We start from the raw sequence: 13,014 nt of genomic DNA, 5'->3' as shown, positions 1-13,014 counted from the left end.
AACAATTCTATTAGATCACCCCGCACTCTGCGTCTTTCCAGAGAGTGTAAGTTTAGGTGCCTAAGGCTCTCCTTGTAAGGCAAATTTCTGAGTCCAATTGTGATATCAGCCGTGTTTTTGTTGACAAATACATCAAACTACCAACAGCAGACTGATACAAATTAATGTCACACAGATCAGTCATCATTTGCCTTGAGTAGTTGAGTACTTGCGTTTTAACAGGATTAGCATTATGGAAATCAAATTTCTTTAACACAGTCTCAATGTAAGAGCTCTGATAAATGAACACTTTCTCTTTCTGTTTATCGATATTAATTCTGAGAAAGTATTTCAACTGATTCAAGTCCTTCATTTTGTATTGTTTTGACAAACATTTCTTAATGTCTTGAATTTCAGCAGGTGATTTAGAAGCAATCTTCAAATCACCTACATAAACAGCAATAACACAAATAGAACCACCAGTAATGCGAATGTAGGTACAAGAATCACTGGGTGACCTAATGAAACCGTTGCACGGACAAAATCCCAATGGATAAAATCTCAGTGGACAGAATCCCAGTGGACAAAATCCCAGGCCCTTATCTTAGAAATGGACAAAAACCCAGTCTCATATATAATAAAAGATATTGTTCACAATCAGTTATATACAAGCAATATACAAGATATTACATTTTATTTTATGTTACACTTTATCACAGACATATGGCATCAACATGTTCACATTTTTATTATTATTATTATTCTAATGCAAGTGCCAACACAATGCAGAAATTCCTACACACTCTTGACGGTCTGCAGAGATTAACAAGGCGCTCTTCAAAGTTCTTCTGTGCTCAGCGGAATCTTTTACGAGGTCGTTCTCCAATCTGGTCTTACACCATTGTAGTAGCAGCAAGTGTTTCATCCTGTCGGAAGGCTTCAATGATAGTCCAAATACTTGGGTGTTTATGACCAACGAGTGCATGGAAGGAGTTATTCCATCCCTCACAGACATTATTGGTTCAGTCTTCTCGGTTGATGGTGGACTCAAAGACGTTCATATTGATGGTGGGAAGATGGGGGGACGGCGACATAAATGGATAGGTGACAATGGGTCCTTTGGATTTGCAGAGGGTTGCTGAACACGCCGGAATGTTCATGAGACATAGGTTGAATCAAAGTATGTGACAAGGTCCTCCAGTCCATCAGGTGTATTGTTCTTGAGGTAATCCATACCAGCATCATCATTCAGGAGCAGTAAAGCAAGTCCATCCAGCATACCACAGAACTTGATGCTTTCATCAGATCTGTATAGTCGGACAAATCCCAAATCTTGGATCTTGCACCATGTACTTTATGTTAGATGGTAGAAGCAACATTGAACTGTCATGTATTCCCCAAATACATTGGTTACAGCCTTGATTGTTGCTTGTTCAAAGTCTGTGATGATGGTGGTTGGATCTATATAGTAGCCAAGATGTTCACATTGAATGATTACAGATTGAAGCATCTCTTCCTAGATGGGCTCGGTTTTCCCTGGAAGGAGTGCATATACACAGGATACTGTGGAATTTCCAAGTTGGACCTGAATGGCATAAACTTGTCTAAAGATGTTTGGTGCCATGGTAACGTTACCACCCATGTGGCACTGGCTGCTTCCTGAAACAAAACAAAGTCCTGCTTCAGAGGCAAAAATGATGATCCAGTTGTTACCACTGTTGCTACCACTGTCATGAATCAGAAACTGTTTCGGATTGTCACCACCTGTAGTAGCCCACTCTCCATCAATCAATAGAGCTGCAAGTGACTCTGGGTCTTTGGGCCGAATATCTTGCTTCATTCGTCTGACGCCACAGCGGATGGTTTCGGGCTTTCCAGTTTGTCAGTGGCTTTCATCATGGCGTCTGCAAGGATATATATTTTTTTTCCTTTCTTTTTAGAATCTTTAATTTGGTTATGTAGTTTGGCTACTGCAACGTGTACTTGGTCTTAATCATGGTTGTGCTTTTTGGAACTCTGTGACACTTATGTCATGGTCTGTACTCATTGCTCCTTTGCAGAAAAATGAAGCATGGTTGGGACATTACCAGCAGATGGAGTTCTTGGTTTTGATTTTTCTGGTGTAGAGATATTCTTCATGGCACAGTTTCAGGCTGCCCTTGTTACTCTTGATGACTTCCATGGTGTATTATGACATGACAAGCATAACCCTGCCTTATATATCCCAATTGAAATGTCTCAAACAGGGGGATGTGACGGGATCAGATACATGGTCAGTCCGGACGTCATTAGTAGGTCAGGGGTCAGGTCACGGAGGGTATGCGTACCTTGGGTCAGGTCACTTGTGGGCGCAGGGTCAACAGCCAGGTCAGCAATTTAGATGGAATGTATAGTAACCTAACAAATTTAATTCTAAATGCACAAAATACATTTCCCCCCTCAAGTCAATATGGAAGAATAGCAATACTCCCAGATGGATGACGGACAGGCTGAAACATGATATCTGAATAAAAAGAGGACTTTACGTAAGAATGAAAACGGGGAATACACCTTATATCCAAATATAACGATATGGCAAAACTGGTTAAAAAGAATACATGCCCAGCAAAACGTAACTATGGAATTAAGGTTGCCAGACATGCGAGATCCAACCCAAAGGGCTTCTTTCATCTCTACATAACAAAAAATAAGGAAAAGATAGGCCCAATTCAAAATTAAGAAAATGTCATGATAGAATCAAAGGGAAAAACAAGTGAGGCGTTTAACAACTATTTTTTCTTACTGTTTACTAAGGAGAGGTTACACGAGGTACCTGTGTAACTGACTGCGATCCAATTTTTAGTGGGGACAAAGAAAGTAGACAATCTAATACCTGCATTAGTAAAGTACAAGTAATCAAGCAGATTGAAAGACTTAAAGCTACAAAATCCTCAGGTCCAGACAGTTTTTTTTTTTTTTCGAGAATCCTTTAAGACTAAATTTGAAATCTGACCAGTTAACAGAAATATCTAATAAGTTGGTAGACACTGGTTTTGTGCCTATTACTTGAGGGCAGGCAAACATTGTTCCTGTTTTTAAGAAGGGAGATAAATCATCTATATGCAACTGCAGGACAATCAGTTTGACATCAGTTATAGGTATGCTTGAATCAATAATAGTTAATAGAATCAGAACCCACCATAAGACATGATTCGTGACACACAGCATGGTTTCTCCAAGGGTAAGTTATGTATGACTAATCTTCTATCCTTTTACACTAAAGGTGTCAGATAACAAAGATAGCTATGATGTTATTTACCATGACTTTAGCAAAGTGTTCGACAAGGTGCCCCACCAAAGACTACTAAACAAAATCAAATCCCATGGCATAGGAGGAAAAATATTAGAATAGATTAGAGAATGGATCATTGACAGAAAACAGAGGGTCATCATAAATGAATTAAAGAACTGTTGGGGAGTGTTTCTAGTGGGGTCCCCCAGGGCTCAGTTTTGGGTCACTTATTGTTCATTATGTACACTAACGACTTGAACAATGGGATTAATAATGATGTTAGTAAGTTTGCGGACGACACTAAAATAGGTTGCCTAATTAGGTCAGGAGACGATGCCGAGATTCTGCTGGATGAGCTTAACAAATTGTTCACATGGTCAGTGAAATAGCAAATGAACTTCAATATCTCAAAGTGCAGCGTGTTAAACGTTGGGCTACACAACCTTGAAAATAGATATAGCTTAGATAACACATTTTTTTTAGAAAACTGAGTACTGTGGTAATTGTTATTGGGAATCTTAGTGTTTACCTTAGTTCGGGAAACTTTCCCCCAAACTGTTATTTTCTTCAATTAAGGAGCCTTTCCTGAAACTTCAAACCACACCTATTGTAACTTTGAATAAGATATAATTAAACTCCCCTCCTCTTTATTTTGTTTATTAAATCCATGTAACTATTTTGGTTTAATAAATTGGGAATTAACTTTGAGAAATTACTTAAAGTAAATATTAACCCGTGACCTTCGAAAACTGTGTGCACTAACGTTGGAACAGTCATCAGATTACCCTGAGCTCAGGACGAAGAAGGACCTCTTTTTTGGAAACCTCTAACCTAGGGATCATGTCTTCAGTTCAGAAGGCCTTCAAGAACTTTAAAATTTCTGAACCAACTACAGTCAAACCTCGGTTATCGAACGCTTCTGTTCTCGACCAAATCGGTTTTCGACCAAAAAGTTCGAGAATTTTACATCTCAGAACTCGACCAAATTTCGGCTCTCGAACAAACCGAAAGAAGCCGAGCGTACCCGAACGCGGCTCACTCGCGAGCCGAGAGAACTCGAACGCCAAGGACGCTTCCTCCGTAGCGCATTTGCGATCAAAGTTCATTCCGAGCAGACGTGTTCGTTCTTATTTACGTAAATCTGACTTTTTTTCATCTTTGCATCGTGTATTAGCCCCTAATCATGGGTCCAAAGAAAGCAAGTTCAAGTGGTGAAGAAAAGAGGAAAGTAGTGCGCAAAACTATTGAATTTAAAAAAGAATTAATAGCGAAATATGAATCTGGCGTTCGTGTGTCTGCGTTGGCTAAGGAGTTTGGGATGGCAAAATCGACGATAAGCACCATCCTAAAAAATAAAGACCAGGTTAAAGCAAGTGATGTGGCTAAAGGATCAAGTGTTTTTAGCAAACAAAGGCCACAGGTATTGGAGGAAGTGGAGAAACATTTGCTGATTTTCGTAAATGAGAAACAGTTAGCAGGTGATACTCTTAGTGAAGATGCAATTTGTGCCAAAGCAAGACAATTGTATGAAGATTTGATAAAAAAAGATCCTAGCATTATTCCAGAAGGGTTTGATTTTAAAGCAAGCAGAGGGTGGTTAGAAAAGTTTAAGAAAAGAAGTGGGATACACTTATTTATGGTAAACAGTATACAGTGCAGTTTATGGTGTAAAATAGTAAAAAAAAAAAATTGAAAAAGTTGTTTTTTAGACTTGGAACGGATTAAAATTATTTACATTGATTATAATGGGAAAAATTGTTTCGGTTTTCGAACAAATCGCTTTTCGAACAGCCTTCTCGAACGGATTATGTTCGAAAACCGAGGTTTGACTGTACTTTTAGAGAATCCACGCAGGTTAAAACAAAGGTGACTGGTAAGTTCTCAAATATAACTACTGAATTATTAAACCGTAGTTTTCATAGTACAAGAGAGACTAGGGAGTTCTAACGAGTCCTGATCTTAAATCCAGGAAACAGTGTATTAGTGCGAAGAATAAAGCAAACAGAGCATTAGGTTTCATTGCTAGGACAGCTATGAATAGAAGTGAAGAGGTAATTCTCAAACTCTAGCATTATAGTTAGACCCATCCTTGACTATGAGGTACAGTTTTGTTTTGTGTCTTATAGAATGGACATCAATTCACTAGAATCAATACAGAGGAGAATGACCAAAATGATACATGGGCTCACAAATCTACCTTATGAGGTAAGGCTTAGGTACCTTACACTCTCTGGAAAGACGCAGAGTGCAGGGTGATCAATAGAGGTGTTTAAGTGGATCAAAGGCTTTAGCAAAGGTGATGCAAACAATGTCATCATATTAAGACAACAGGGCAGGAATCGCAGTAATGGATTTGAACTGGACAATTGTATTTACTAATTATAGTATACAGGAGAAGAGTGTTGTGGTTTGGTTTGGTTCAGACAAGCCAGGGAAATGACTCGCAATAACACTAAGTCTAAGATTTAATGGTTACTATACTCGGAGGTCACGGACAAGGGCTCGAAGAGGGAAGGTCCAGAGTGGGGGCCTCATCAAGCGTTGTGGCTGAGAGCCAAGGGCCACAGGAGGGAACAAGACAACTTGCTGGTGAGAACTGGTCCCGAGGTGTCTTGCTGGGGAGAACTGGTCCTGAGGCAGCTTGCTGGAGAGAACTGGTCCCGAGGCGGCTTGCTGGAGAGAACTGGTCCCGAGGCGGCTTGCTGCTTGGAGTTGTGCCCGGGAGAGAATTAGTGGACTAGCTGGGACAGACCACCCGCTTGCGTGGGATCGATAGATATAGGAGGGGAAGAAATGTCTGCATGAGAGAGAACTCGTTGTCTCTGCTAGGCGCCGTCCTTTTACTAGAGTCTGGTGGGAACCCGGGTAATTTTCCCAAGTTTCTGATTGGCTGCCAGCTGGTTGGCCTGGACGTCTTTGCGAACTATGCTTGCCAACTACAGCGGGTATAAAGGCCTAGCTCAAGTAGTGTGATGGCCGGTCTGGTTTTGACCAGCGGCGCGACACCACAAGAGTAATGCTCATTGGGTCCTGTCTCCTTTTCTCTAATTTTCTAACATACCTAAACTCAAATTTATATACAGTTCCAACTTAATATACTTTATTTCCAATTATCATATTTAGATTTGAACTCGTGTATTGTTTGAGCTTGGGTTATATCACCTAAGTTATTCCATATATTTATGCATCTATATGGATGTGCATTTACCTACTTAATTGTATCTTATGGGAAGGGTAGCTATGTTCGCGGTGTCCCATCTCTGTATCTTGTCACACCTATAAAGAAAATTGTATTTCTTCACATACTTTAGACCCGTGGTCTTTCTTAATTTGCTCCCATGACTTCTTAAGGCCGTCCCATCTTTAATCAGATCTCTTGTGTCAATGCAATCTATCCTCTTTAGTGACTTGAATACTGTAATCATATCACCTATTTCTCTTCAATCTTTCAAAGTTAGCAGACCTAGTACTTTTAGTTTTTCCTCATATCTAGCAACATCTTTCCCTTCTTTTGTTTTTGTAATGGATTCACTTCCCAAGGAATAGTTTAAGGATGACCTTTTCCAACTACTGCCCATTTCCAGTAATTTACATTTTTTTACTAGACTTAATTTTCCATTCTTGACTCCATGTAAAAATAGAATCTAGATCTTTTTCCAATAGTCTACTATCCTTCTCATTTTTCACTCTTATCATGATTTTTGCATCATCTGCAAACATGTTGACCATAGCTTGTTGTTCCTACCATCATGTCACTGACATAGATGAGAAACATTATTGATGCAAGCACTGAGCCTTGTGGAACTCTTTCTTACTGCTCTCCAGCTTGAGATCTTATCCTCATGGATCTTTCCTTCAAAAAGTCTTTCATCCATTCTAGTAGTTTGCCACTTAGTCCTCCAATGTGCTCCAATTTCCACATAAGTTCACTGTATTTTACCTAGTTGTATTTTATGGGAAGAGAGCTATGCTTGTAGTGACCTGCTTTTGTATCTCTCCACATCCAGTTTGTTCTTAAAATCTTGTATAGTTTTGGCACCCACTGTTTCCCCATTTAGTTTGTTCCTGACATCAATCACTCTATGTGGGAAGCCATTCTTTTTCAAATCTCTTCTGCAACTGTCTTTCTTTAGCTCCTTCTTGTGTCCTCTTGTTTCTCTTCTATCCCATTTTAATAAGTTGTCTCTATCAAGGACTTCCATCCCCTTCATAATTCTGTAAATAGTCAGCAAATCACCTCTTTCTCTTCTCCGTTCCAATGTTGATAGATGTTCCAATGTTGATAGATGTAATTTATCCAATCTTTGTTCGCATGTCCAATTTGAGAGTATAGGTGCCATCTTTGTTGCTGCTCTTTGAATTCTTTTTAATGTCCTTGTGTGTGTTTTTTTGTGTACTAGGTGCCCATAGTGTCACAGCATACTCCAGTTTAGGTCTTATCAGTGCAACCACTATTTTCTTTACCATTTCTTCATCTATGTAGTCAAAGGCCACTTTCATTGATCTTAATGAGTTAAGTCTCTCCAACTAGTTTATTGACATGTTTATCAGGTGTCAAGTCACTTGAGATAATCACTCCCAGATCCCTCTCAGAGTCAACTTTTTTTACTTCCTTGGTACCAATTTTATATTGATCTGATATTCTATTTTTGCTTTTTCCAAATTCCATTATAGTGCATTTCTAAATGTTAAGGTTCACTTCACACCCCCAACTCCATTCCCGTATTTTGTCTAGGTCTTCTTGTAGCGATCTGCAGTGTTCTTCTGTGCTTACTTTCTTGAGTAATTTGACATCAGCAAAGAAGTTCATGTAACACTTCACTCCCTCATCCATATCATTTATATATATGGGAGACATTAAAGGAGCCAATACAGAGCCCTGCTGGATGCCACTTATCACATCTTCCCAGTTCAATTTTTTGTCTCTAAGTACCACTCTCATTTTTCTCCCAATTAAGAAATCTTTCATCCATTCCAGTAGCTTACCTTGTATTCCTCCTATTATTTACTTTATTGTAGTTTACAGGAAGGCAGCAATGCTCACAGACTCCCATCTCTTGCTCTCCAATTTATCATACCAAGTCTTGAATTCATGTACAGTTCCAACTTGGTGTACTTTCTCAACATTTCTTGATATTGAGATTCATTCCAAACTCTTGTCTTTGGGGTGTAAGGAGTGGAAGCCTATGCCACCATGAAGTCTCTTGTATTCTGTCCTTTAGTTCTAATTCTCAGGTGGACTGCTTCAGCCTTGCCTTTACTCACAATTGCTTCTTCCACTTTTATGTCATTTAACAACCATTACCCCTCAGCCCATTTGATCTCCTCTGTCTCTTCTACATCAGGTATACATATTATTTCCACATCTATAGATCAAAATTTTGGGGAAGTTTGGTCTCTATTAAGCACAAAGTATTTACTCTCAAGTAATCATTTATCTGAGAAAATAAAATTTTCTATAACAAAATTGAATATATAACTGCAGGAGTTAAACTGCCTTGGTTAACCACTTCATAATACTGGAGCTATTAGGTTTAATTTTACAATATTCTTTTGTAAACTAATATGAAGCTTCATCATCCACAGGATTGGAACTAGTGAGCCATCACACATTACCAACACCAGCACCATGGGAATGGAACCAATCATTCCTGAAACAGAGGAATTTATTGAAGTTTCCACCATGGCCATTACTTTTCACCTCAATGCTTGGGGTGATGGTGGATGCCCAATTCACTATTTTGTTATTGAATATAGGGAGAGGTAAGGTTCCACATTTTCTTTTTCCCCTAGGTTAGACACCCTCAACATCTGTATCAGATATGGTTAAGCTCTCAATTATTTACATTACTATTAATGATAACTATAGTTTATAACGAGTTCCTGGGCCTATTCTGAAGACAAAATACTGGCTCCTGAGACCACACCTCTGGGTGGAAGTGCTGCTTACAGCAATCTGAAGCTTCCGAGTGACATGGATGCCCACCTTCCTCTTTGGCATTGTCACTTGCAGGCTCTACATAACACTGTCACATACAATGATGCATATCTCTTCTATAAATGATAGGTGTGCCAATCAGGTGACTGTTGCTGGTTACCTGTGAGCTGTGTATCTTCTGTAGGAGAGGCAAAAATAACAGATTATGTGATATCAGTGTTATGTAATAATGCTCCCTAGCAGTTTGTGTTTCAAACACATGACTATCAGTTAGACAATTATGTATTCTACCTGCTATATGATAAAGCTTCATTGATCATTATTATTGTATGATGCAGAAATCAAGAAGACTGGATTATAGCAAGTAACCAGGTGAAACCCTCAGGTAATTATGTGATCTTGGAGCTGACCCCAGCCACCTGGTACAAATGTCGTATTACTGCCCACAACAATGCTGGCACTTCAGTAGCTGAGTATGAAATTGCTACTCTTGCCCTCACTGGCGGTATGTTTATGACTTTTACAGATTGAACTATTTAGAGTGGACACTAAATAAGAAATTGTCATTTGCAGCACTAGTCTTATTCAATTTATTTATTAGAATGTAAGATCATCTTCTTTATAAGAGGGGCGGCCTTAATCAAAATACATACCCACATCACAAATAAAGTCCATTCAACCATTCCTCCAATATCAGCACCTCAAGGATGATGGGATTGTCTAGAGAATAATACTTTCAACACATTTCACTTCTATCCCTACAATTTATGCTTAGTCCTGGTGACCATCCCACCCACTCTATGTTCATTAAATCCTATGCAGTATTCAAAGACTTACATCAACAAAACTACATAATTTACCCTTTCACAAAAGAGCTCCCTGAACCCTGAGAAACAGAGTATTACATAAAACAAAATGCACCACTTATAATCTCACATTATGTGTAATTGTTTCATATATTTGACCTATATTTGTAAACATATAAACATGACCTACTTTGGCCTTTAAGCCACTTAGTGTTATTCTCTATCTAGTTTAGCTTCTGACTGAAAATCTGTACATTTGTGGGTTGAAATGTGTGAATATTATGGAGAAAAAGGTGGGTATGTTGAGGTACAATGAGAAATATGTCAAAGATAGCACTCAAGATGAAGAAGTTTACAGGACAGCATAAAAATAAATTATCAACAATGATAAATCCACAGCCTAATGTCCCTCAAAATGGCTCTTAACAATATCTTTCTTTTTAATAAAATTTCTTTGGCAAACATCTATCCCATTTTACATTTACTCCTCTCCTTGCATTTTACTTCCATTTTTATTCCATACCTCTTGTATGATTCCCAATTGCTCCTATGCAGCCATTCTTGAAATGCTTATTTCTATTCAGCCACCACTGCTTTTACCTCTTCATCCCACCATTCAGTGCCTCCCCTTATGTTCCCTCCTAGCCTCTTCATCCCACATACTGTCTTTGTGCACTTCAGCAACTGATTCTTGAAATGTATCCATTCCTTCTCTATCCTTCACTACATTCCATACCTCTCTCAACTACACCAGATATCCTCCTTTTTCCTCATTCAATCTGTTCACCTTCACTACCCTTCAACCTAATTTTTCTTCCTTCTCCACTTAACCTCCACTCTCATTTTCCTTTCCATGAAAACATTATCTCACAATCTACTGCATTCACACCTAAATACATTGATGTCCATAATTCTTTCATTCCATCTTTTGGGCTTCACTACATAGTCCATCAGTGCCCCCTTCACCAACTCCAACAACCACCCTGGCTCAAGTATAGTTATACTTGCCTTTATTCTTAAATACTATCCACTATCATCACCCATTCAATCCACATCTCTATTATCATCTCTGCATTATTGTTCCTTCTCATCCATCCCATATATTTGTCCACTATCATCACCCATTCAATCCACATCTCTATTATCATTTCTGCATTATTGTTCCTTCTCATCCATTCCATGTATCTGTACAGATGATTTTCTATAGCTCCTCATCACCTACTCTGTCATTAAGATTCCTCAACACCACAATATTCACTTTTCTCCTAAAACCACACTGATCAATCCAAAATGCTTCTCTCTCCTCCTCCAAATTTTCTATCTTGGCTATATGCGCTCACAAATGCCCGCATCTTCCATTCCAATCTCACTTTTGTCTGTAACAATACCACAAAAACAGTCCATAGAGCACTGACAGCAAATCACCAATTAGTCAATACAGGTATTCCAGTATAGGTTAATAGGTAAGTCTCAATTTGCAATTCTAATGTCTAGCTTATCTTGCAAAATATATCCATACATTATAACTTAGGTGTATCACCATATTTACAATTGTATTTGATCTTTGTTTTCTTATATTATTTTTAAAAATCACTTCTAATAAACATTCAATATTCCCTATCAACAGTACCACAACCTCCCAAGATTGAAGTTATATCTACAGCCACAAACAAAATTGATGTTCAAGTGAAGCCCACAACAGCTGATGATACTACACCTATCCTTGGCTACACACTGTATTACAAGCCTGATTTTAGCAACTGGAAAAGTGTTACACTATCAGCCTCCATTTCCAAGTACAGACTTACAGATCTGCGATGTGGCTCTAATTACAAGATTTATGCTACAGCCTTTAACAAGTTAGTTTTTTTTCTTTTCTTTTCAAGATAAACATTATTGGTGCAAGCACTGAACCTTGTGAAACTCCACTGGTCACTGCTCTCCATCCTAGCATTTTATCCTTTATTTGTCCTCATGTATCTTCTCCTAATAAAAAGAAAAAATCTTTCATCCAAGCAAGTAGTTAGCCTCTTAATCTACCAATCTCCACACAAGTTGATTGTGAAGTACTTTATCAAAAGCCTTTTATAGGTCAAGGTACACACATTCCATGCCACCCTCCCTTTCTTGCACCACATTGATCACTCTTGAATAAAAGCTTAAAATTTCTGACTTATATGACCTTCCAGATCTATGTTGAAATTATGGAACTATTTGTGTATCAGGGTGCAAACAACACTTGACACTCGATAACTAATCCTTTTAATAGAACACAAAAAAAATGAACATCAATGGAATTACGTTTTTATGTATGATATTATTCAACACTCCTGCTCATAATGGCATAATTCAAAAAGATAAAGCATACCAAGCATAGCTCTCAATTTTAAAAATTGTTAAGGATTAAGAGCTTTTGTGAAAATATCTGTAATCATTTCGTCAGATGGATAATATGTAAAGCTTAGCATTTTCTTGCTCATAAAGTCCTTAATATTGTGAAATTAATGTCAACATGCTTGGTTTTTAGATGCTCAACAGGATTACTAGCAATACATAGCTGATTGTCTTCAAAAATAAACATTGGCAATTTTACGTTAAATTTAAAACTCTTTAGGATTTTGCTGAGCCAAACGGCTTCTTGTGAAGTAGCAGCGAGTGCCACGTACTCTGCTTCAGTGATAGACAAAGGTACACATGTCTGTTTGCTAGTCCTCCATGAAACAAGAGATCCACTGAACTTAAGCAATACCCGCTAGTAGATTTGTGGTTGTTGGTATCACCCATCCAATCTGAATCAGAAAAGCCCGTACACTCGAACGAATCTTGCTTAGATACAGTAATCCTAGATCAACTGTCCCTCTCAGATATCTAAATATTGGTTTAACAGCATACCACTGGTGTTGAATGGGTCTCAAGCAATACCTAACAATGTTACAGCAATTACACAAGAACACAAGAATAAAGGAGACTGCAAGAGACCATAAGGCCTACACTAGGCAGCTCCGTATCCATCACCACCT

At 38.4% G+C, this 13,014-nt stretch overlaps 2 protein-coding genes across 2 annotated transcripts in view; both read left to right on the top strand.

Annotated features, from left to right (window-relative positions):
* The window catches only part of LOC143028529 (cell adhesion molecule Dscam1-like), a 62,485-nt gene extending 53,468 nt beyond the window's left edge, over window positions 1-9,017 (top strand). Inside the window, exon 10 of the mRNA XM_076190781.1 lies at window positions 8,837-9,017. Coding sequence (XP_076046896.1) covers window positions 8,837-9,017 — 181 coding nt within the window. The remainder of the gene's footprint in view (window positions 1-8,836) is intronic.
* Window positions 9,018-9,417: 400 nt separating this feature from the next.
* Window positions 9,418-13,014, top strand: part of LOC143031443 (cell adhesion molecule Dscam1-like) — a 57,294-nt gene continuing 53,697 nt past the window's right edge. Inside the window, exons 1-3 of the mRNA XM_076195262.1 lie at window positions 9,418-9,434; window positions 9,527-9,693; window positions 11,622-11,853. Coding sequence (XP_076051377.1) covers window positions 9,418-9,434; window positions 9,527-9,693; window positions 11,622-11,853 — 416 coding nt within the window. The remainder of the gene's footprint in view (window positions 9,435-9,526; window positions 9,694-11,621; window positions 11,854-13,014) is intronic.

The sequence above is a fragment of the Oratosquilla oratoria genome, chromosome 1 (genome assembly GCF_046742065.1).
Source record: "Oratosquilla oratoria isolate Oo_2021 chromosome 1, ASM4674206v1, whole genome shotgun sequence".
NCBI classification, from domain to species: Eukaryota; Metazoa; Arthropoda; class Malacostraca; order Stomatopoda; family Squillidae; genus Oratosquilla; species Oratosquilla oratoria.
Note: the sequence above shows the minus strand (reverse complement) of the source record. Positions and strands in the feature narration are given on the sequence as shown.